General features: G+C 36.2%; 1 protein-coding gene across 8 annotated transcripts in view; it reads right to left on the bottom strand.

Moving 5' to 3' along the window:
- Positions 1-2,504: 2,504 nt before the first annotated feature.
- LOC145978626 (uncharacterized) overlaps positions 2,505-24,564 on the bottom strand; it is a 114,864-nt gene continuing 92,804 nt past the window's right edge. For 7 of the 8 annotated variants that reach the window (XM_083111376.1, XM_083111375.1, XM_083111373.1 and 4 more), the window contains one exon: positions 2,505-2,754. In XM_083111376.1, the coding sequence (XP_082967502.1) occupies positions 2,750-2,754 (5 nt within the window). In that variant the 3' untranslated portion in view covers positions 2,505-2,749. The remainder of the gene's footprint in view (positions 2,755-24,564) is intronic. The other variant, XM_083111374.1, reaches the window with a different exon arrangement.

Consider the following 24,564-nt stretch of genomic DNA (forward strand, 5'->3'; position numbering starts at 1 on the left):
CAATACAGAGGAATAATAATGAGAGAATGTCGTAAATTAACATGTCACTAAAATATAAACTCTAATTTCATTCTGCAGTACAGGGTGCTTACAAAGTCTACGTCCATTATGAAATTGGTTTAGTTGTAAATTGCTGCAGCACAGAACGCAGTGTTCATATGGGAATGAAAACTAACTTCCTTTATGAACCTGGCCACACACAGAGTTGCGTGTGCTATGTTCGCTACTTTATTCTCTATCCCGAAATTCTCTGGAGAAGGCGAACGAAATAAGTCTTTATGTAATTAGTGACGCAGGACGGATCGACCAGTGAACGTGTGCAAGGGAACAGGATTGAGGGGTGGGGGAAAGACTCTGCAGTTTCCAGTCTTTCCAGAATTGTGTACTGCTTCAGCTCCGCCATTCGCTCTCACACGTTCTCTTCTCTTGTGTGCGGCCTTGCTCCAGAGATAACAGGATAGGGTAAAGTTCATTGAAGCAGTGAAACGTATCCGTGCTTGTATCGATAATAGATCTCAAATTGATTCTTATTTATTTTTCTTTTACCACCAACTTAGAAAACACTGTACATATGTAATGCATTGTGAAAATAATTTGTTTACCTTGGCACTGTTTGGTTTGTTTATTTTTGTTTATTTTATCTTCTTTTCTGTTTGTGGTTCTTTTAACACTAGTGTACTGTTTTAATGTTGTTTCTTTCCGGTTTAAAATAGCTTTTGCTGTACAGAAAATTTCAATAAATAAATACATAAATAAATTCGATTGATTTGATTTGATTGATTTAGTTTATTTTACTTCGCGTCTTGTGCCTCTTAGCTAATTTGCGAAGATGGGGATGAGTGATGAAATTGATGAAACTGATGAATGGACAGTCACAAATAACCAAGCCCGAGCGGGATTCGAACCCGGGACCCTTGGCGTCGCAGCGCGATGTGCTAACTACCCGGCCACAGGGTCCGGCAAATAAATTCGAAAATACGGCTTCCGTAGCGGAGTGGTTAGCACATCGCGCTAAGACGACAGGGGTCCCGGGTTCGAATCCTGGCCTAGGCATGGAAGTTTGTGAGGGCCCATTCAACAATTTCATAATATCATCACTCATCCCCATTTTCGCAATTTAGCCAAAAGTGACACAAAATGCGATGTTAAATAAAGCAAATCAATCCATTATTCAAAAATAGTTTTTAAATTTCTTCACGTAACTGCGGACAAAGGTTATGGCAGAGATCTACCCTATTGATATTTTGTTGAAACTTTTAACGGACAACATGCAGCACTTTTTCTGTTGTGACTGGCTGTCAATGTGGCAGACTAACCTGCGCGCTTGATAAACTTATGTCTTCGGCTCAGCTCGTGATACGTGCTGAGATGCCAGTCTGTTTAGGTCTGCTTGCTCCGGAACAGTTGACTCTCATCACTGGAATAGAGGAAGTCATTGTCTTTACAAATCTCTAAATAGGACTCTCGGCACTTGCAGCTTCAAGGAAACAGAGGACTTCTTGTTATCCAAGTTAACGATGAAGGTGAGAGTCATGTTCTAGCAGGAACTGTTTAGATATTTATAAATTAAGATTCTGGAACTCGGTGGTTGAATGGTCCTCCTCTAAATTCTTAACTTTCCATCCTCTGCAGAGCACGAAATTTTATGGTGACGAGTCCAAGTGAATATCGAAGGGAGATCGCAGTTTATTGCGGGACCATACTGGCTTCCTTTTCTTGATTGTAAGTTCTTTCATTTTATGGTTGGATAGATGGCTGGACCGGTGATCAAACAGATGGCTGGGTCCGTGGGGAAAAATTTGCCGGCTAGAGACAGTTGCGTCATTTTCAGAGAGCAAGAAAAAAGATCGAGGGGAAGACCGAGATGGTAATGGTAAATCGGTCATAGCCTCCATTCCAATCTATCATCAATTCTTCTCCTCCATCCTTTTATTTTCATCTTCTGTAAGTTTGTAGCCACGTCGTGTATCCATCGAAGTCGTGGTCTGCCCTTTCTTCTTGTGTGGTGAAGCTTTTCTCTCAACATTCTTCTTTGCATATAGCCTTCGTCTTCAATCAATCTCTACATATGTCTAACCACTATATTCTCTGAGCTTTGACAAATGTCACTATATCCTGGCCTTCTATTAAATCGTCTAGCTCTGCATCATATGTTATTCTCCACTTTAAAATACATATTTATAAATTACTTAGAATTCTGTTAGTTTACGAGTTTTCACCTCCGTAAGTAAATCACAATGGATATTTTTTTTAAAAAAGACCAGGAAACATATACATTTGTGTCTTTTCCAGGACTGGACCACAGCGTATAGGGTTGATCCGTGATAAATATTGAAAATATACAATTGATAGGATTATTATTGTGTACGTGGCCAACGATTATTTTCTTTGAAATGTATGTGTTCTAAAATTTTACATACTGAAATTAAGGAAAGATAATTATATATTTTGAAATGAAATGTTTAAAGAATATACTTAGATTTTTATTATTTACAACCAATATGCAACAAACATTATGATATAAACTATGCTGTTGTGTGCAAGGGAAACGTTAAGTAATGAAAATATGATTATGAACTTTTATTTGTAATATCAAAGTATTCTTCTATACAAGGATTAAACAATATGAAATTCATAATAGAATACTTATGTTTGCAAATGTCTGGCTGTAATACTTCACTGTCATCCTTCTACAGCAATGTAACGTCACTACCTTGCACTTTTTTCACTTACGCACTTCAGTTCATGATTAATCTGTGAAGAGGGAAAGAAAGATATGTAAAACACAGTTTCATATTATTTGGATTTAGTTTTAAACTATTTTATCCCACCATACTAATCACGAAATGATAATAAGCGACAAATATATTACACGTATAATATTGAATTCATGAAATAAATTAATATACGAGATGTAAGAGCCTCATGTTAAACCTTCTTCGAATCAGTTTGAAACAAAAATGGCTCGTCGCTCGGATCCGGTGTGCAGCTGGCCTTATTTAAAAGGAGACAAACAATGCTTTTGCAAAGGGTGGGCAAACATATTCCCAACGAGGGCAATGTTTTATTTGGAATTATGTGAGAGGTATTGTACGATGGTAACATATACACTACAGTATTGTTTAGCCGGTTTTATCTCATTTTCGGCAAGAATCTTCAACCTTTCGCAAACTCAAACTAATCGATGTTATTCATTGACCCAACAGATTCATTTTATTTTATTTTTTTCAAAATATTTATTCAAGGATAACTGTTACTTTATCTTGTACATCAAAATAACATTCTCTGAAAAACCTCATTCACTAATTTATTCTACACGTTCAGTATAATGATCCTGATTCTAAAATAATCACTGTATTTGGAGTTACAAAAATTATCTAGAATGCATTAGGAAAAAGTTTTTTCATCTGCAATGCGTTTTTTCTCATATTTTATATTTTACCTATCGATTGCATGTCCAATAAATATCATATTCTACCCAGTGATTTGTTATCTACGTGAAGGAGGGTGATTATTAATTTTAAAACTATAGTGCGTTCCATTTAGTTCTGCGCCGAGATAGTGCAGGAACAACTTTGAGGAACACTTATAACACAGGTTAGTACTCGTCATGCAAATATAAATATAATTGTCTACATGCTAAAGATATTTGCGTATATAAGCGAGACGTTAAGGACGAACATGCCGGCATCTGCGCCATGTCACGCGTTATCTCGATCCAGAGCCAAAGCGAACGCACTCTATTTGTATTTGAGAGCAACCATGGAATGTTTCAGAAATCAAACATCAAAATCCTTATGCGATTTTCATTTTTAGAATCTCCCATACCTTGCAATGCTACGTTTAATTTGATTTGAATCTCACCGTGAATCAAACTCAGGAAACGTTGATTACAAGGTGACTTTCGTTACTGTGCACGGAACAAAAAATATAGGGCTTTTGAACATCTAATATTGATCCGCACGTGTATCAGTGTCCAACCCTGGAAATATACTCATAGATGTTGGATTATAATTAACACTTTAGGTCGGTATTAAATGTTTCGAGATATATACGAGGGTTGGGGCAAAATTCATTGCAACTATTTTTTTTTCTTTCAGATACCAGCCCGGTTGTAAAATGCGACATATACAGATGAAAGGACGAGGGGGGAACTACATATGGGGACAGTTAAAACACGCGAACATTGTGCCTCACATATTTATTACGATAGTGTACAGGACAATACTGGTTTGATTGTATAAAACAATTACATACCTGTTCTACAGTTGACAGAACAAAACTGGGGCTAAAGACCCTCACAGTAGTCACCTGGCATGTGCACCACACGCTGCCAACGATGTGGGAGACTCGGAATACCATCTGCGTCACCATTGGCCGAACCATGTGTGAATCGGGTCATCTGTTGTTGCACAGCATTGAAAATGTCCTCTCGTGTCGCAAACCGCCTTCCACGTAGTGGTTCCTTAACCTTGCGTATGAGATGAAAGCCACAGGGCGAAATGCCAGGAGAGTACGGCGGGTGCTCCAATTCTTCCCATCCCCAGCGTTCCAGTTGCCGCCGTACACACTCTGCTTTATGTGGTCTAGCGTTGTCGTGCAAGATGATTTCACTGTTCAGAAGGTCCGGAAGTTTGTCCCGAACGCCACGTCGTACCTGTCGCACGAGAAAGTTCCTGTAGTACTCTGCTGTCACTGTTCTGCCATGTGGAACGAAGTGGCACACAATGACACCCCTGGGAAAATACGCTACGACATCAATTTCACGGGGAAGGATTCTTACGGAACTTCTTCGGCCTTGGTGATTCGGCATGTCACCACTCCGCGGACTGACGTCTGAGTTCCGGTTCATATGCCCTGGCCCAAAATTTATGATGGCGATTATTCGTGACAGGAAATGGTCGCAGTCCTGTTGCAAGCATGTGTATAAATATATACCTATATATCGTGAGCGACAATATTGTTGCAATATGAGGTGTAAGAAGCGATGCTTCCATGGAGAACATCCAATTGTCAACCTTCACTTATACACAGTATGTTCCGGGCAACTGCTCTGACGTCTGGACCTATGGCCAGTATAATTTTCATGGGATTGTGTGTTTTCTTGTACTTAGAACTCCTCGGTGACCCGTTGTTCTTGACATCGTACACGAAAGTTTTCTCCGCGATGAAGATGATGCTGCACAGGGTGTTGGCGGGCAGAGCGTCGTGGAACTAGCACACAATCTTGATGTTGATGCAATCGTTGACTCCCATCTGCTTCCTCTTCGACGTGTTGATGACGAACATGGGTCCGCCAGCTATAAGCTCGCTGGGGTGTAGTACACGTCCATGTTGCCGGAGGTCACCCTCTTGTACGCCGTGTACGCCTCGTACAGTTTCAGGTAGTCGTCGTCTACGATATTCAGGTTGTAGTTCTCACGTGTGAAGATCTCGTATCTCCCGTTTTTGAGATAGAAGTTCTTGAGCTTGAAGTTGTCGAACTGGCTGGAATCTTTCTCCTGGTTGTTGTCCTTCCCTATCTGGAAGAGCACGGCTGCAAACTCGCGCATGTCGTACCGGATGCTGTTGAACTGCGTGGTCACGTCGAATTCGAAATGATTGACGGAAGCAGGTTTCTGCACGCAACGTAACCGTAAAACTGGATGGACACTTGAGGATTCTTCAGGATGTTGGCTTTGTACTTGAGGGCATAGTTGGATTCGTATTCCACCACGGGCATTCGTAGCTCCATGGACATTACAAGGCACTTGACAGCGTTGGGTAGTGTGTTGGTAAGCGGAGTGGTCGCGTTCGGACCCAAGGTGCTGTAACTCATCAGCGCATGTCATTGGCGGCTCTGAGAAAGATGGCACTCACACCACCCTTCCACATAATCTCCGCGTAGTCTGAGAAGAAAGCGGGCAGCAGGCGCATGGTAAACAACACCGTGTGGATTTTGGTTTGGATCTTCGCGCCCGCTTCAAATCCCCCTGCCTGGTGGTAAGCGGCGTCGGTCTTATACAATTTCAGCGTTCCCACGGCCGTCGAGTTGATCCCGGGGTGGTCGACTCGATCGATGACCGTGGCGTGCTTCCTTACTTCGACCTGCGAGAGTCGGTATGGTACAAAGTTGTCCACGAGCCTCAGGTTTGCGTTGGGAAGAAACGTCTCCCCGCCGTCTCTCTTCAAAACGTCGAACTTGAAGTACAGGTCGGCTCTGTGCGGATGCACGAATCCATCCCCGACGTCCACGTCGAACTCCATCTCTTGGTTCGTTTCGTTGAGATTCGCGAACGTGCGACGGTTGGGAGGGAAGTTCGGTATGGATGCTGCTCGTTTGATCCTCTAATCTCTGTTTCTGGTGTTCCACGTCGTTTGTCCGCGCCAAGAGTTCGTGTTCCAACTTGCCGACGATCACCTCCAAGTTTCCGAGGTTGTCGATGGAAGCTAGGTCACTAGCAGGAATCGTGTATCTCCGGACATGTTGCAGATGTTGCAAGATCAAGAAGTTGCGGAGCGACCTGCAGGCTCTGCAGTCCACATTCAACTCCTCCCTCCAGACCGAGATAGCCAGCCTGTAGTCTCAGTGCTTGGACCCCATTCTCAGGATCGACGCCCAACTCAAATCCCAGTTACAAAAGTACACCGACCTAAGTAGAAGGAGTTGATTGTTTCTGCAGACAAGTCCGTTTGTTACCATAACCTATTTTGGCTAAAATTAAGCTAGATTTTCATATCTTCTGGTGAATTTATCTAATTCATAGGTGTGGAAAATTGTCTAATTATGCTACGAATTTTAAAATCCTCGTACTATGATAATTAACACTTTTCAATATCTAGCTTGTTAATATTCTATTCTCAGGGTCACGTGACCCCCCTGTTGATTGGTTGAGAGTATACTTAACTTAGCCTCAAACAACTCTAATGCCAGGTGGTTAGCCATGTTTGAGAATAGTGCCAAGGTAGTTTTTTTTTATATGAAAACTACTGACTACTTGATTACTAGTTATTTTTGAAACACCCTGCTTTGCTTATACCTAAGGTAAGATAATATTACTAATATTAAGAAAAAAATTTTGAGGCATCCTATGTGAGAGACTAGTCTCGTCTAGTAATTTAAACAACTAAAATTGTTCTGTGACTCTCTCATTCTTCACATCATAAATAAAAGTTTTCTTTGCAATAAGAATAACACTACATAAAGTGTTGTCAGGCAGAGGGTCGTGGAATTCACACACAATTTTGATATTTGTTCTATCATTGACTACTAATTTTTTTTTACGTGTTGATGACAAACATTGGTCTGTCTGCGTGCCTTGAATTCACTGGGAGTATAGAATACATCTATGTTTCCTTCAGTTACTCTTTTGTAAGAAGTGTAAGCCTCATATAATTTAAGAAAATGATCTTGTGCTATGTCCACATTATAATTTTCACGGTGGAAAATTTCATTACGTCCATTTTTAAGATAAATATTTTTAATGTTGCAATCAACAAATTTGCTAGAATATTTTTCTTGACTGTTCTCCCTCTTACAAAATCTGGCATATCATACTGTATACTACTGAATTGATTAGTGGCTTCAAATTCCTAATGTCCACCAGAGGCCGGTTTTTTAACACACTGGTAAGTGTAAAATCCAATAGGAACTTGTGGATTTTCACAATATTTGCTTTGCATTTGAGAGCATATTTAGTTTCATATTCTACTACTGGTAACCTCAGCTCCATGGTCTTGATGATACACTTGGCTGCTGCATGTAAGCTGTTGGGTAATGTTGTACCATAGACTTCAAAGTACTGCAACGCATTAATGCATTATTGTTATTAGCTGCCCTGCGAAAAGTGACCCTCAAACCACCTTTCCATATGATCTCCTTGTAATCTCAGAAGAAACCTGGCAGCAGACGCATGGGGAGCAGTAATGTGTGGTTTTTTGTCAGGATTTTTATTCCTGATTCAAATCCCCCCGCCTGGTAATATGTTGTTCCTATGGCAGTAGAAGTTATGCCTGGATAGTCTACTCTATCTATCACAGTACCATTTCTATGATTGCTGTTGTGGAGGCACCTGCAAAATCTACTACTTCTCCTTTTTCGTTGGTTAGTACTAACTCTATGTGGTCTATACGATTGTGGGATATTGGAAAATAGATAGGTGAGAATGGTGTGTAGATGATAGGCTCCATGAACTCAGAATTTGGTTTGAAAGTTGCTAATATTCCAGCTTGTTTGTGACTACCTATGCTGCCATCAGAATTAGTAATTATTCCTTCTGCTACATTACAATGAATATTCAAATTCTCTATGGTCAAGAATTTAGGAATATTGTCACCTATGTGTTTGATGGCAGGCTCAAGTCCTTTATTATTCTCAAAACCTAGTAGTTTACCAAGTGTACCCAGATCAACTGTTTCAGTTGCAGAAACTAATTCCACCCTGTGTGTAACAGAGGTTTGTGATAGTAACACACTTCTAGACAGATGAGCTTGTAATGTTGATAGATTATACTGAGCAGGAGTAATAATATGTTTTGTTTCCTACTGAAACCCTATTATTGTGTTCTGTGATATTAGGAATAAGATACATACTGTAGAAAGCACGTACAGCTATAGATTTAGGATAGATAGTTTCATTGTGTAAGTTGAGTTTCAATACTAAAGTCTCACTAGTAAGATGAAACACTCCCATGATGCTTCAGGTGCCACAATACGTTCTGAAAATCTTTAATTGATGGTTTATTTATTTGAGATAAGAAGGCCAGAATTCAAAAACATAAGTGGCCACAATTTACAACCTCGAAACCCTGGATACGCTCGTCACTATAATAGAGATTTGAAGTATTGAGAAAACTAACTAAACCTAATGGAGGTATGCCACCAAAAGAATCAAAAAACAAAAGCTATGTTAGCTTGTTTGTAATAACAGATCCAGCGGGTTACTTGATTTTTGAAACTTTCCAAATTGACTACACCACACTCTTCTTTATATCGTCCCTTAATAGGTATCGAATCTGACATGAAGACACCTCTGAAGTGTTTAATTCCCAGTAACTTAATCAAATTTTCAATATCATAGTTGGATAATGGTTCTTTTTTATATTTTATCCAAGCATTAATACCCTTGCTTTTCTTTTCCATTGCCAAATTATAACGTTTTTGCTCTTTTAGTTCTGCTTTGTTTTTCTTTGAGTCAATAACTGTTTTTGCTATAGCAGCACTACCTGCTGCTAGACTCCCCACAGCACCTAGAACTGCTAAAATAGTTGGAATACTGAATATGAAACAACCAGTGTGTTTCTTTTTTTCTGGAACTCTGCAATCTTTTCAACTGACGTGTACTAAGAGTTAATTTCATTCAATGACCCTTACTAAAACAAGATATTTTCTTCTGTTGTTGTTTTTTGGTGATGAGACTGTCTAAGCATCCTAGAGATTTTAGATCTGAATAAGGTACTTGGTATACAATACCTTTAGGTTTCATAATGATAGGTATATATATATATATATATATATATATATATATATATATATATATATAATTATAGTCCCCACCCTAATTTTTGTTTTGTATTCATGCCAATGGTTGTACCTAATGCTGCTATGTTTTCACCTAATAAAGCTTCTTTGCTGATTATTCTTCCAAATGCTGCTTGCTCCAATTTTTCATCAGCCTTATGACGAGCACTAAGATCATTGTGAGTATTGTAGGCAATGTCATGGTCTTTACAAACTGTATCCAAAGGATTAATTCCTTTGTATCCTTTCTCCAGTCTCTGTTCTAGTTTAGTCCCTGGATCACAGTATTGGTAACAAGGTAAGTGCATTTCGGAAGGAAGTTGGTTAATAATGTCATTAACTAAATCCCGACCGTTGGAAAATTTAGGAGGTAGAGTAATAATAAGTTTAACTAAGTATCCTATGTCTTTACTGTCATTTACAATAAAATTGGCTAATTTAGCACTAATCATATCTACAATACCTATTTTTTCATTATAGAAATTATTATTGCCAGCATTTTCCTCTCCTGCTATGACCAACAATATATCTATGAGTTTTCTTACATCATACACCCACACAAACTCTTTGGGTAGAGTATTGTAGTGTTTAATTCTACTACCAGTTTTTAGTTGGTTTCATATAGGTTTGAAGATTTTTGTATTTGTCTCCACTACTACATTTACTATTATGACTAGCATAATTGTTATGGTATAGAGCATCAGACAGTATTAAATTTTCTGAATAACTCTGGCAATCTTCATCTCTATAATCTTTGGGGTGTTTCTTAGTGATGAGTTCCCACGGTCCCACAGTGCCAGGATATCTAGACCAGCTATTTGCCCCACCCAAATTGACTTTTCCATCATCCCCTTGAAATGTAACTTAGATTTTCCAATTTTCCAGACTACTCCCTCGTTAGTCTCCATGGTTGGATATAATCCAAACACTTCATCTTTGTCAAATTTCCTAGTACTCAGGTAATTTATTGCCAAGTGACCTAACTAATTGTTTTCGGATTCTACTATGGCCTTGGTAGGTGGTTGTTGGAGTACTAGAAGAGCATGAATACTGGATAGTGGTGTAGTAGGAAAATCTGCATGATTTTTAGCAGTAAGAGACACTAGCTCATTCATGATATTCTTATTTTGTTCTGTAACACCCTTAATTTCTCTACCAAAGCACTGATAGCATCAATAATTGGTTAATCCTGACGCTTGTGTTGTTCATAGTATCCTCTATTTTCAGATTTTCAACCTTCAAATCTTTTGGCCAGATAGTCACTTAAATTCAAATTGTCTTCAATTTTGTGTTTTTTTTTTCTTTGTTTGGTTTTTTTTATAACGTTTCAACGTATTTAATAATGACTCAACATTTATAAAATTGTTAATTTTGTTTCTATATTTTTCATTGTTTGGTTTTTGAGTCATATCAATTGTAGCAAATCCAAAATCATCTTTGTTCCAACAGGAAGAGCAAAATTTTGAAAATTGAATGTAGTTTAAATCTCCTCCTACATAGTCATTATATACATATTTAAGATTATTGTGGTCCTGACGAGACAGACAAACTAGATTATTATTATCACGAAGTAACTGTTTGGGAATCTTAGAATAAGTCTGAGCCAGATATAAACAGTCTATTACCCTGTGTCTACCCTGAGTAAACAATTACGAATTTCATTTTTTTTTTTTTTTAAATTACATCATCAAAGACTACAACTGAGTTTTCATAACAATTGTGGTTTTATTTCTGATCCAGGCCCTCATACAGTTTCATGAGCTGCTGGTGTTTGTGTTGCTCTAAACTTTTTGAGGTAACATACAAGTGTCTGTTCTTCCAGTCTAACCAATTGGGACCAAGCAGAAAATTATCTACAAGTAGGGTAGTTTTTCCACAACAAGATGTACCTACAATGAGGCATCTCAGATAATCAGGGAGCTGCTCACCATTTTTAATTCTAGTTTCTAGTAAATCAGGCAAACTTCTTACTACATTCCATGTTGTTGTCATAGAATTACTTGGTCTGTGGTAATCCAACTTTTTTCTAGAAGTCCCAGCCATTTCACTAATAACGTTCTTGTTTTTTCAACGTAATACTTTCTCAATAAGATATGTATCTCGGTATTCAGTTTTGCTAAGTTCCTCTTCATAAAATCTTTCTTTCAATATTGCATTGCAATTGTCTTTTATTATATATGTATACTTGTTCCCTGGTAAGACTTCAACCACAGTGAACAAACCTGTACTCCAATTTTTAGTAAAACGCTTTTCAAAATTGTGTTTAAATTACTTGATCTCCTATTTGTACTTGAGTTTCTTGGTTGTATGTTGATATTTGGGACAATAAACAGTGGAAATTAATTGTACTTCGTCAGATTTAGTCACTTCAGCAGGCTTCATACGTATGGTTCTATGTGTAGATTTATTATAATTATGAACAAGATCAGATAAAATTGTTACCCACTTATAGTTGCCTAGCAAACTAAACTGTTTCAACATATGATTTTTTAGTGTACTGTTGAATCTCTCAATTAATCTAGCTTTCAAATCACTGTATGTAGAATAATGCCTAATATGATGCTGGAACATTAATTTGGTGAATGTGGAACTATAAAATTATTTTCCTCTGTAAGTCTGTAAGTGATGAGGTATTTTGCCTTGCTCTAAAATAGATTTAAAAGCCCCAGCGACACAAGCTCTTGTTTTAGATTTCAGAGGAACAGCCTAAGCATATTTACTGAAAGTATCTATTACAGAAAGCAAATACTTAAATCCATGATTTATCTTATTCAGAGGAAATTTAGTACCATTGAGGCAAAATTCATGAGTTTTTGTATAGGGATATAATTTGTAAATATTACCAGCCTTAACATATGTCCAGTGTCCTAGTGTATTTGTAATACTGGGAAGTCGGACACTCTCAAGATAGAATAACTGACTAGATTCTACTCCATTCAATTTGCTCAGCAGTGGTTCCAAGTGTTCCCCGATAGTACGAAGAACCTCATCATAGCTAGGTTTGATTCGTATATCCACATAGAGTTGTTTAAATTGTTCATTCAAATCATGAAGCTGTCTAATGAAACTTGACAAGACTGATTCTTGATTTGTTTGTATGGTCCCAATTTGAAGCTTAATATTTGAAATAATCTGCTGTAAGCTCTCCCCAAGCCTTAATTTAGAGCTTTGACTAGAAAGATCATGTACTGCTTTTGATTTCCATAAATAATGAGTGAAGTTCACTGAGAATTTGGTTATTGGGTAAAGTGGCTATAGTTTCTTGAATTTGTGCAATTTCCACCTGAATGTTTCTGATATATTCAGATTTGAGTATTCTATTTACTGATCTTTTCAGATCTCTCAGTTCCTGAGAAGTAGTTAAGGTAGCTACAGTATTCTGAAGTGTCGTCAGAGCTTCCTTCACAGCATCTAATCCAGTGGCATCACCTACAGTACTTAAGGCATCTTGGGGTTGTATTATGTCATTTTGTGTAGGTGTTGATTGCTGTAGTGTTTCCCATTTGTCTTGTATGTCATCTATGAAATGATGGAAATGGGATAATTCAGATTCAGTGTTCAGATTTTCCAGCTTAGTAATTTGTTGTTGGACTATACTCAGAGTTTGAGGAATTCCAGGTAATTTTGATCCCAGTATTTCCTGGACACTCATTAGTTCATTTTTTATAGTTGCTAAAGTGTCCTCAAGGTGGGCTATGGTATTTTGAATTTTCCCAAAATCCTCGTAAGTCTCAAACTTGAGTTTGATGTTAGTAACATTATGGTCAATAGCATTAAGTTCACTGGAGGAGGGTAGATTATTTATAAAATATTCCAATATTTGAAGTTTGACTTGGACTTTAGTTATAGCAGTGTGCATCTCATCTGTTTGTAGTTCAATTTTTATATTTTCTAATGTAGGAATCTCAAAGAATTGAAACTGCTCACGCAAATCAGCAATTATACTATCATAATCTAGTTGAGTTTTAATACTTTTGATGATTGCTTGTAGTTCTGTGCGAATACTATTTGTTTGATTTTTTAATTGTTGATTTAGTTGTTCTACATTTGTAGTCTGAGCTTATATGAACTTCTCAACCTCATTTTATTAATTTGCCTACACTCTTTTCTAAGTTTTGAAGATTGTCCATTGAGGCCAAATTAGTGTATTTTTGCAGTAAGGATTTGAGTTCATCATTAATTTTGAGAATAGGATCCAGACACTGAGACTGGAGGCTAGCTATCTCAGATTAGAGACTAGAGTTGAGTTTCTCCTGTAATATTCGTAGATCAGTACCTAACATTTTAACTCTAATATCAAGTACAAGAATTTCATCACTGTGATCATTGTGTTTTGTATGACCAAAAATATCATTAGGCGTTTTGGTAATAATTAATTATTATAAAATAGAAAATTTTAAACTCCAAAAACAGATGTATGAGTTTGTCGTAATCTTAGATAAAAAAAATAATTTCTCAAAAATTAAAAATTTGAAAACTAAAAAATTTAATTTTGAAGTTTGAAAATTTTGCTAATTTTGAAAAAAATTAAAAATTTGAAAAAATTGAAAAAATTCAAAAACATTTATTTTAAATTTTAACTTTAAAGTTTTTGGGTATGACCTTATACTACAAATTTACTCTAAGATCATATAGAATTTAAAATAGACCATGTTCATTTAATATAAAATATGTGAAAACAGATATTCATAAACATATTTTCTACCTATATAGTTCCTTGGATATTTTAATGTGTTTTAAAATCTCTTATTATCTATTTCCTCAAGTACTATTATATGTAAAAATAGTTTCTACTTAACACAACTATTGCTTATGGGAATACATAGACAATATCTGCCTTATTAAGAAAGTACAAATTACTTTTAACACACCCTGTTGTTCTGTCCTATGTTGAAGGTACTCCTTTTCCCAGCAGGTAGAGAAAATAGGGGAATGTGGGGATATTGATTTTCCACGGACAGACCAAGTAATGACGTTTCTACTTCCAAGGCAAATTATGGCAGCATGCAACATTGCAATTCCAGCACAGGAAAAAAAAGGTTTCATTATACGTAAGGTGTAAAGGAACATGTTTTCTAATATTGCTTATACAATTATAGTAGTTTTGTTGTAGAACATTTAATCTGCTAAGTAAAACTTTCTAGCAAGGTTCTATGAATAATTTGTCTTGTTTTCTTGTTGTCTTCGATAATATATAGTCTATATATATAGTAACCAAAAATATCATTAGGCATTTTTATAATGGTTATTTATCATAGGATAGGTGATTTTCAAATCCAAAAACAAAGTTGTAAGTTTATCATATTCTCCCAGCAACTCTATATACAAACAATCATTTGCAGATACATCATATGTGGTGATAGTATTCATCTTATATTTAATACGATAGATATTACTCCCAGTAAATATTTTTATCTCACTTTTGTTCTCATGATTTATAGTAAATTGAAGTTTCCCACCAATGTGAATTTGTAATAATTTAGATTATTATTAAAAATATAAAATATTTTACTAGTATCATCATTATATTCTGTTAGAATACTGTTCAAGTGGATAATTAGTAATCCATTTAGTTTAGACAAGAGAGTAGTGAGATTTTGTGAGGCTATCTGAACAGGCACTTCCATAGCTTGTTTTGTAAACCCAAACAGATTCATGGTTATTTTATTGACAAATATCACATTGGTTGTCATTTCCCAGGCAATAGTAACCCCATGGAAATGTATATAATTCACATGATAGAATCTGTCTCTTGTCATCCTCTGAATCCATGGAAATTTTTCTTATTTTATTTGTAGTTAATATATGATCAATACTCTGAATTCTTTTTTCCTCCCTCAGTTTGGGAGACTTAGTTGTGACGCAGTTGTAATAATCATCAAAGGAGAGTTTATACTCTACTGCAGTTCTACCTACTCCCTTGGCTTTTTAATAGTATATTTTATTGATCTAATTACGTACATTTTTGCTCGTAATCCAATCCTTAATAATATCATTACTTTTTCATATTTTAGTTTGCCAGGCACCTTTGGAAGGAATATCAAAACTAGGAGGGTATGAAGATGTATCAAAATAATTGAACAACTTAGGGTGTTATATGTCTTCATAAAGATTAGGTGTTTTGATATGATATATAAAACTATCTGTGTCCATATGCAGAAGAGAAAGGTCATATCCAATATATATAAAGCCCCAATCCCACCACTCACTGACATAAATGTTCTCCATGAAGGAAGCCCCGGAGGCGAAAAATGCCCGATTACGACCCCCAATGAAATCGTCCCAAATGACCGAGAAAATTCAAAAATCGCTCAATCGGCCCTTCCTTAAGGGTGAAAATGCCCTTTTCTCACGTCCTTAGCAACCGTTGTTACGGACATTTTTTTGCAGCACACATTGTTTCCTTCAATTCTTAATTGTCGAGATACATTATATTTGTCACAGATCAATAGCACACAGATGAATGAACTCCTGGCTTTGAAAAGGTGCCTGAAACAAGGGTGACATCTACATAATAAGGAGTTTCAGCCCAGATACAATTACGTTATACTCAATGCGTAAATATCTACATCGTGCTTGTTTTAACTAAATGTTTAGGGGGTATAATGACATGCAATTCCTTAGAGCTTGCCGTGCCTGTTGTTGTCCATGGAAACGGACGTTGCTAGTGAACTTAAAGAAAGTTTATTTTCACCCCGTAAGCTACTGTAAGGGAATTATGCTAGACTTTTCGAATTTCAAAATACGAGCATCAGCATTTATTACAGACGCAAGATAGGAATTTGCGGGGAATGACGGAAAACAGTTATTATCCAATTACGTTAAAAAATGTGAAAATGACAAAAGATGTAAATATTGCATTTTCAATTTAGTGTCGCTATTGAACTCGTTTATTCAAAAACATCCAACTAATTATCTTGAAACGGTTATTACTTACTCAGTTTATTATTAAGAAATTAGACAATACTCTTTTGAATATTTGTACCTTATTAGAGCTCATACACACATAAAGTAACTTTCGAAACTTTTCAAATTAGCGAACTTATACACTTGTTCCTCTTCATCCAATACAACATGCAGACATTTTACCCCATCTATAATATGATTACGCCCACAACGTGGCCGAAGGTCACGCATGTGAGCGTACAAGACGTGGCCAAAGGCCACGTCGAAAGTACGCGAGTTTATAAATATGGTTCATTGTGTCATAGTGAAGCTGGAACATATGTAACTTAGACATATCCAAAACTGTAGCTCCCACATAGATAGGTTTTTTAAATTTAATCCAAGACTTTTCCATTTGTAAAAGTGAAAAATCTTACATCTACATGCTTCCTAATATTCTCCATAGTCTTACTATAGACAGCATTATTCATTAAATTATAGAAATCCTTATCTAAATCTGGAGTAGCAAGTGTTTTGTGTCTTGTGTTAGTTTCAATATAAGGCCTCAACCACTCTGAATGCTTGAATCTAAGAACTCTTCGAATTTGCACTATATGAACCTTTCTCTCCATCAAAAATTTGAGGTTCTTATAGAGTATGACATATCTCTCTTTATGGTCAAGAGTCATCAGACGCTTCTTCTGTTTTGATTCAAGTGGACACTTGAACTCAGGAGCTGGTGGCAAATCGGAAAACAGATTATGTAATTCATTAGGAAAAACAAGATCCACCTCAGCAAAGAAAGCATCATGGTAATCGAATTTAGCCGGGCAAATACTATTAAAAATCAAAATCCTGTAGTCTAACTTATATTAAACTGAACAAACCCACGCACTGCGAACCATCAAACAAATGTATAATAAAATAAATAGTAAGGTTTGAATTTTAATTGTGGTTGTTAGGTATGAATGGTATGTTAATTTTTAGTGTTACAAGAAAATATATAATACAAATTAATGGTATGTGTATAATATTAAATAAGTGTATTTGTTGTTATGTTAACGGCTAGTAATTCAGCCAGCGGAGAAGGCTATTTAGGTTTTTATTTGCTGGTTTTTATTTATAAGCTAAGTTGAGTAATGATAATTATTGTTATTTGTTATAAAGAATTAGGATATTGAGATATATATATGGAAAGAAATTATTTAATGGACTGCCCAAATATTTATATTCTTGAACTATATTATATATATTATTTTAACAGCTGACTGTCGAAGAGAGTCGACAGTCAAATTATGCATTGGGTAAAAACAACAGATAGTTACGAGTCGGGCTTGCGATGTTTTGTATATATAAATATTAATATTGAAGTATTTTTTAGTAAACAATAAAGTTTGATTGTATATTAGAGAGCATACTACTGTTTGCATTGAAGTGAAGAGGAAAGGTTGTTTTTAGTTTTGTGTTGAAGTTTTTTATTTGTTTAAGTGATGTATTGAAAATTGTTTGAGCAAAGTTTTTTTGAGGGTTGGAGCTATATATTGGAATTGTTTTTTGATGTATTTTGTTTCTTCTTATTTCGGCTACGCTGATATTGAGGATGGAATTGTTTTTTTACTACTGGTTAGTCTATTATAGTTTTATTTTTATGTGATTTAAAGTTTGCATTGAAGGGTGATAATTGTGTAGCTTAGAAATACAATAATATTTTGTTTGAGAGTTGATTTGGAGGACGAAAAGTATTTTGTTTTATTTAATTTATACTGTTTACAGCTCGATATTTTGTTAAAGTTATGCAGATAGTTTGTTAAAGTTAATTAAATTATGTGTTTTGTGGCTGTTTAAATTTTATTGAGGTGAAGAGATATTTTCGGCAGGGTTGTAGTTCAAATTTTTATATTAGTTATATTGACAAGGAAATGTCAAAATTGTAGATTGGCTGGCGCGTTTGCAGAAATTATGTTGTATGCTAGAGTTTGTTATGTGCTAAACTATTGTTTTGATTTTGGGTTTGACCGGCTGTGTATTTTTTTGAGAATAGAGGGTTTTTGTTTAGGACGAGGGCGATTTTTTTTGGATGGTTTTAAATTTTAAATTGTTTGAAGTTTTGTGATTAATTGCATTTTATTGTTGGCCCTCTGTTTTTCTAAATTCCAACCTCAAGCTAAATATGAATTGATGGTGATGTGGGCCGAATGTGGATTGGATGGATATTAGAGTTTATTGCGGGAATATATTGTTTTGTTTTTTTTTCGAAGTTGGTGCGGTGATATATGCAGGGTTTTATGGGAAAGAATGCTGGTTTGTTTGAGACGGCTGTTTCTTTTAGAGAGCAGAAAAGTGAAATTTTGGGGGAAGTGTGTAGAAAGATTGATGGTAATGGTAATTGGTAATTGTATATTGGTTATAAGTGTCCTACACCCTAATTTCTTCGATATCAGTTGTGCATGATAGTAATCTTTATCTGTAATATTCTTTTCTCTGAGTTGGCTGCAGAACTCCTTTTGTGGAGGAAGAGATTCACCATTAAACTTAGTATGGTCAGTCACATATTCATATGGATAGGCCAACGTTTGTCTAATATGTTTAATGCCCAAGCTAGGAAAACTCTTAGTTATAATTTGGAACTGTTAATCAGATAGATTCCTGGCAAGAACATCCAATCCAGCAGAGAGAAATCGCATGGAGTCTAGGAATCTCATCTTAATAATGCTACCACCAGGAATATGTACTATTTTGCTGAGACTAGTATATCTCTTGATTCTCTGCTAAGACTTCTATGTTCTCTGTATCATAACTAAGATGCTTAACCAAATGGTGGAAATCATAGCCATTGTCATTATGAAAGAATATGGGGACAAATTTGTGTCTGTGTATTTTGAGATTACAGCTATTACACAAGATCCCAAGATTATTTTCTGTGAAATGACAATGGTGATAAACTTTTTTTATTTTCATTTGTAAAATATAAATTCCTTCATGGCGTGGTGCTAAGCACAGGGGAGCACTTTACCTTTTTTCACTTTTTAAAAAAAAATATAAATTGCACTGTAGACAAATATCAGTAGCATCATATAATTGCTCTTCATCAGCAGATAATGGTACTCTTGGTTTTGACACAGACAAAACCATACCAATTTTTCTCACTTCTTTTATTTTTTGGAAAAAGTGTTTGACAGCATTAGGTCCTCTGTATATGTAAGGTTCATTAGGTTTTAATAAATTGCACCACACAACTACATAACCATAACTACAGACCTCATGGAGTTGATAAGGTGTAGTAGAAGAAATTAAAGGATCAGGATATAAATAGTTGATTGGCTTAAGAAATGCCTCAAAATCTGCTATTATTATAGCTGGATGCTCCAACAGAGCCTTGTGTTGTTTGCATTTCTCAAACTCTTTTGGTTTGGGCATAATCATACGTACAGGCTTGTTCTCACCACAGTATTGTTTGTGCTCTTTACGTTTCTTGTCAGCAATTTCTGGATTATTAAATATGACATAGTCCTGTTTAATACGATTGTCAAATGTAGTCAAACACCTATGACAAATTTTGATTTCCCCAGAATATTTAGTTATTTGGCTTTTAACCAAACGAGAGAGATTACGAATTTGACAGTAATGGATATTCTTGTTATCCGAAATAAGTAACAAATCAATGACAGTAGCATTATCATTATTGATGGTGCTTATTCAAAGAGGATATAAAACTATTCTCTGTATAGGCATACACATTGATTGCTAAGAGTTCTTTTGCCTGTTTTTCAAATTTTGTTTTATCAGATATAGCAACAGGATACTGGATATTTGATATAATAATATGTTTATACTCTGTCTCATACTTCATATAATGATGAACTAGCTCTGGATTGTCTTTCCTATCAACTGGGTAAAGTTTTGCCAAGACACTTGTTATCTTTATATTTTATATTGACCACTGCTTTCTTATTTTGAATATTCACTGAAAGAGGAATATAAGTAAAATCAGAAAAGGGTGAAAATTTACTTATTTTCAGTTCTAGTTTATGTTGAGTCCTACATAATCTCTATCCACATCTTTAGCCTCAAATTACTCATGTTTTCTAAGTAATGTGTCCATACGTTGGGCATAGATTTGGTCCAAATTATCTATATCACTTAAATATAGAGTCTGGGTCTTGGAACAATCGCAAAATACATGACGTGTTTCATCAGGTTTCTCATATTCAGAGGATAGGATAATATAGAACTTAATAGATTTATTGTTAAGTTCATTTCTCGGGAGTTCTATTATTAATGATTTTATGTTCTGCAAGAAATTGTTGATATCACAGTGTGGCTCTGATTTGAAGGAGTAATCATTGAGACGACCACCAAAAGCTGTTGCACTAGGTGTAGCCCAAAATCTACTTTGTTTTGGTTTAGGACCATCAGTTGGATCTGTATCTGCTTCTCTTTTTCTAGGATTAGTCTGGCTGGTTGATGGTTTAGATTCATATATCTTTTTATGTCTGTTTAGATTAGGTATGCTAATAAAATTTCCTCGATAGGGACAGTGTTGGGTTGGTAATATAGGGTTTTTGGGTTGGCCAGTGCATATTGCCAAGTGTTTAGACAAATTTGTTTCAGATATGAATTTACTTCAAATGTGGCACTCAGTTTTACAAGTAAGATTTACCATTGTTTTTATTTGGAATTTATATATTCATTTTTCTGGATATATCACAACTCTAGAGGGTGTCAATATTTCAATCTTACTTGGAGATAACATATTAAGCACAAAACTTCAAGAAAATTGAAAAACGAACTAATCTATGCTTAAGTATGTCAAAAATAGTAAAATATTTTGGGTATTGGTTATTATATATAGATTTTGTTGGAGGCACAAGATTATGCTTAAGTGTATCAAAAATAGTAAAATATTTTGGGTATTAGTATTTATATAAATATATATGGAGAGAAATAGAAAAAACATAGATACCAATCTTGGCAATATTTGAGCCTTAGAGCTTCTATAGTAACTAAACATTTGTATACCAGATCTTCAAGAAAAATGAACACACTATAGATGAACCAAAATAGTATATAATAGATTTCCAGACCACTCAAAATAGTGAAGTGTTGCAAATAAATCAAATTTAGAAACTCTTCTAATTTACTAGACAATACTAGTATAATATTCTGAAGAAAAACTTACTTAAACCAACAATTTTTACGAACTCTGTCAACATCCAACCTCAAACTTTTCCACGAATAACAATAAGAAAACATTCCACTGAGGTAACATGTTCGTGCATGTTGGAGAAAAGAATTCCACTAATGACACATGTGCAAAAGAAAAACTAAAAACTCACACACATGCATGAGCAACTTATCACAACCTTGTGCAAGGAATTCCAGACTGGATCAATACTAGTATGTGTAGGTGAACAATAGACAGTATGTCCCAAAAGTTATATACAAGGGTTGGATAAAAAGTAATGGCAACACTGGTATAATTGGTACTTGACTGTATTGGCAGAGGAGCACGTGTTACATTCCTTCAAAGTAATCGCCCCTCATCTCTACGACCTTCTGTCACACGTATGGAAGGCGTCGTACACCGTCAGCGCGTCCATCTCTGTCGATGTCCCGCAGTGACCGCCCTATAGCACGTATAATGGCTTCGCGCGCGTCGTAGTGCTTCCCGCCCAGTGGTTCCTTCATTTTGACAAAACGGTCGTAATCACACGGTCTCATACCGGTGAATACGGCGGATGTTCCAGTACCTCCCACTACCAGTTATGCAGGAGCGCCGTCACATTGTTCGTAGTGTGACACCTTGCATTGTCAAGCAGGATGATGGGACACCGTGCCGTCGCTTCCTTCTTAATGCGAGACGAAGGTGGTGTTGCAAGAAGGTGCAGAAGTAGGCTGTGTTGACCGTCTGCCTGAGAGAAGTTGTTCTTCTTGCCTAAACATATTGTTAGGGCGCTTGCACTCTCGTCCTCTGCTTCAGAGCACTGCTGTTTTTGACTGAATAATATACAATCGCTCCCACTCACTATACTTCCTCGTCTGACATTCCTTTATCAGCCACGAAACGCTTGTGGCGCTGTGACTCACCCCTTTCACGGGACAGCAGTGTTGCCATTACTTTTTATCCAACCCTTGTACATTAGTTATGTTGAGTCATGGCAAATGAGAATGAAAGGCATGGTGTTTTAAAAGTGTATATATTGTCTTTATATAATAACTTGTGGCAAATAAGGATGAAAAATAGGGTGTATTAAAAGTAGGATCTATTTTTTTTATTGGTAACCAAGTAGACTGTTTTTTATATCTAAGAAATTATTTTTAGTAATAACAAATATGATAGCTTAGAAGTTTATATCATATTGAAGAAATTATTTTGAGTAGAAATAAATATGATAGCACATATTTACAAAGGTATAGATGATAAATAGATGTGAAGAATGAGAGAGTCACAGAACAATTTTAGTTGTTTAATTTACTAGACTAGACTAGACTAGTCACTCACAAAGGATGCCTCAAAAGTTTTTTCTTAATATTAGTAACGAAAATAATATTTAAGAAAGTACCTTAGGTATAAGCAAAGCAGGGTGTTTCAAAAATAACTAGTAATCAAGTAGTCAGTAGTGTTCATGTCTAAAAAAAACTACCTTGGCAGCATTCTCAAACAAGACTAACCACCTGGCAGTAGAGTTGTTTGAAGCATAAGTTAAGTACACTCTCAACCAATCAACAGGGTACAAGGATTTTAGAATTCGTAGCACGATTAGGCAATTTTGCTACACCTATGAATTAGATAAATCCACCAGAAGATATGAAAATATAGCTTAATTTTAGCCAAAATAGGTTATGGTAACAAACGGACTTGTCCGCAGAAACAATCGACTCCTTCTACTTAGGTCGGTGTACTTTTGCAGCTGGGATTTGAGTTGGCGTCGATCTTGACAATGGGGTCCAAGCACTGAGACTGCAGGCTGGCTATCTCGGTCTGGAGGGGGGAGTTGAGTGTGGACTGCAGAGCCTGCAGGTCGCTCCGCAGCTTCTTGACCCTGACGTCTAGCATGAAGAGCTCGTCGCCGTAATGGTCGCGTTTCGTGTGGCCGAAGGTATTGCTAGCCATTGCTAATATGGTTATTTATTATAGAGTAGGTGATTCGCAACTCGATGAAGAGAGGGATGAGTTTGTCGTAATCACCCAGTAGCTCGAAGCACACATCGTACGTGGTAGCAGTGTCCATCCTATCGTGCTTGATGCGATAAATGTTTTTGCCGAAGTAAATCTTGACTTCACCCGCATTCTTCGGATTAACTATTATCTGAAAATTTCCGCTGAGCGGAATTTTGTAGAAATTGAGGTTGTTGTTGAAGACGTGTAAAGTTTTGCCAACGTCGTCATCGTATTTCATCCAAATGCTGTTCCAGTGAATGATTAGCAGCCCGCTCAGTTTGGACAACATAGACGGTAACAGGTCGAAGCTTGGCGGTGCAGCCTGACTCGATGCTTCCATGACAGACTGCTTTTTGAACCCGAACAAGTTCATAGGCATGGTTATTTTATATATATGTTTGCATAGAGCAAGGTTGGCAGAGCATTATCTTAATTTGAAGAAGCATTGCCACATGTAATGTTAGTTGGCTTCTTCCCCTTTTACAAATTAAAAATTGCATTTTCATTATGTGTGTGTAGGACAGAAGTATGCATATTTCCGTCCATAGCGTATGAAATTAGTTACAAAATAAAACACATTGCACAGGAGTAAAAAAAAAGAAGCCCAACCTGCCCCAATATTGCTTAAGGTTTGGTTCACATTTGATAGATAGTGGTCAATTTTGGTAATCGCTATTGAAATATTATATTAGGCGACAGCATGTCAGCCGCGCATTACACAGGACTCAAAAAAATATGGCAATCAAAACTGCACCACTGTTGCCAGTAAGGTTTCGTTAATATTAGACCATAGTCAGTGTTGCTAACTCCTATTTGTAGATTACCTTCTCCTTGTAACAGATTGTTTACAGAACGTTCCGGGAAGAAACAAGCAAAAGCAATCGAAACACCCCTTTTTGAAATAATAGACTGAGTCCGGTACACAAAGGGAAGTAAGCGCTCGTGGATTTGCGCGCGGAGTAGTTGAAGCAGTTGGCGCGGAGAAGTTACAGCAGTTGGCGCGGAGATTTTGACTGGAA

Source organism: Lepisma saccharinum, chromosome 25, assembly GCF_977018435.1.
Source record: "Lepisma saccharinum chromosome 25, izLepSacc3.1, whole genome shotgun sequence".
Classification (NCBI taxonomy): Eukaryota; Metazoa; Arthropoda; class Insecta; order Zygentoma; family Lepismatidae; genus Lepisma; species Lepisma saccharinum.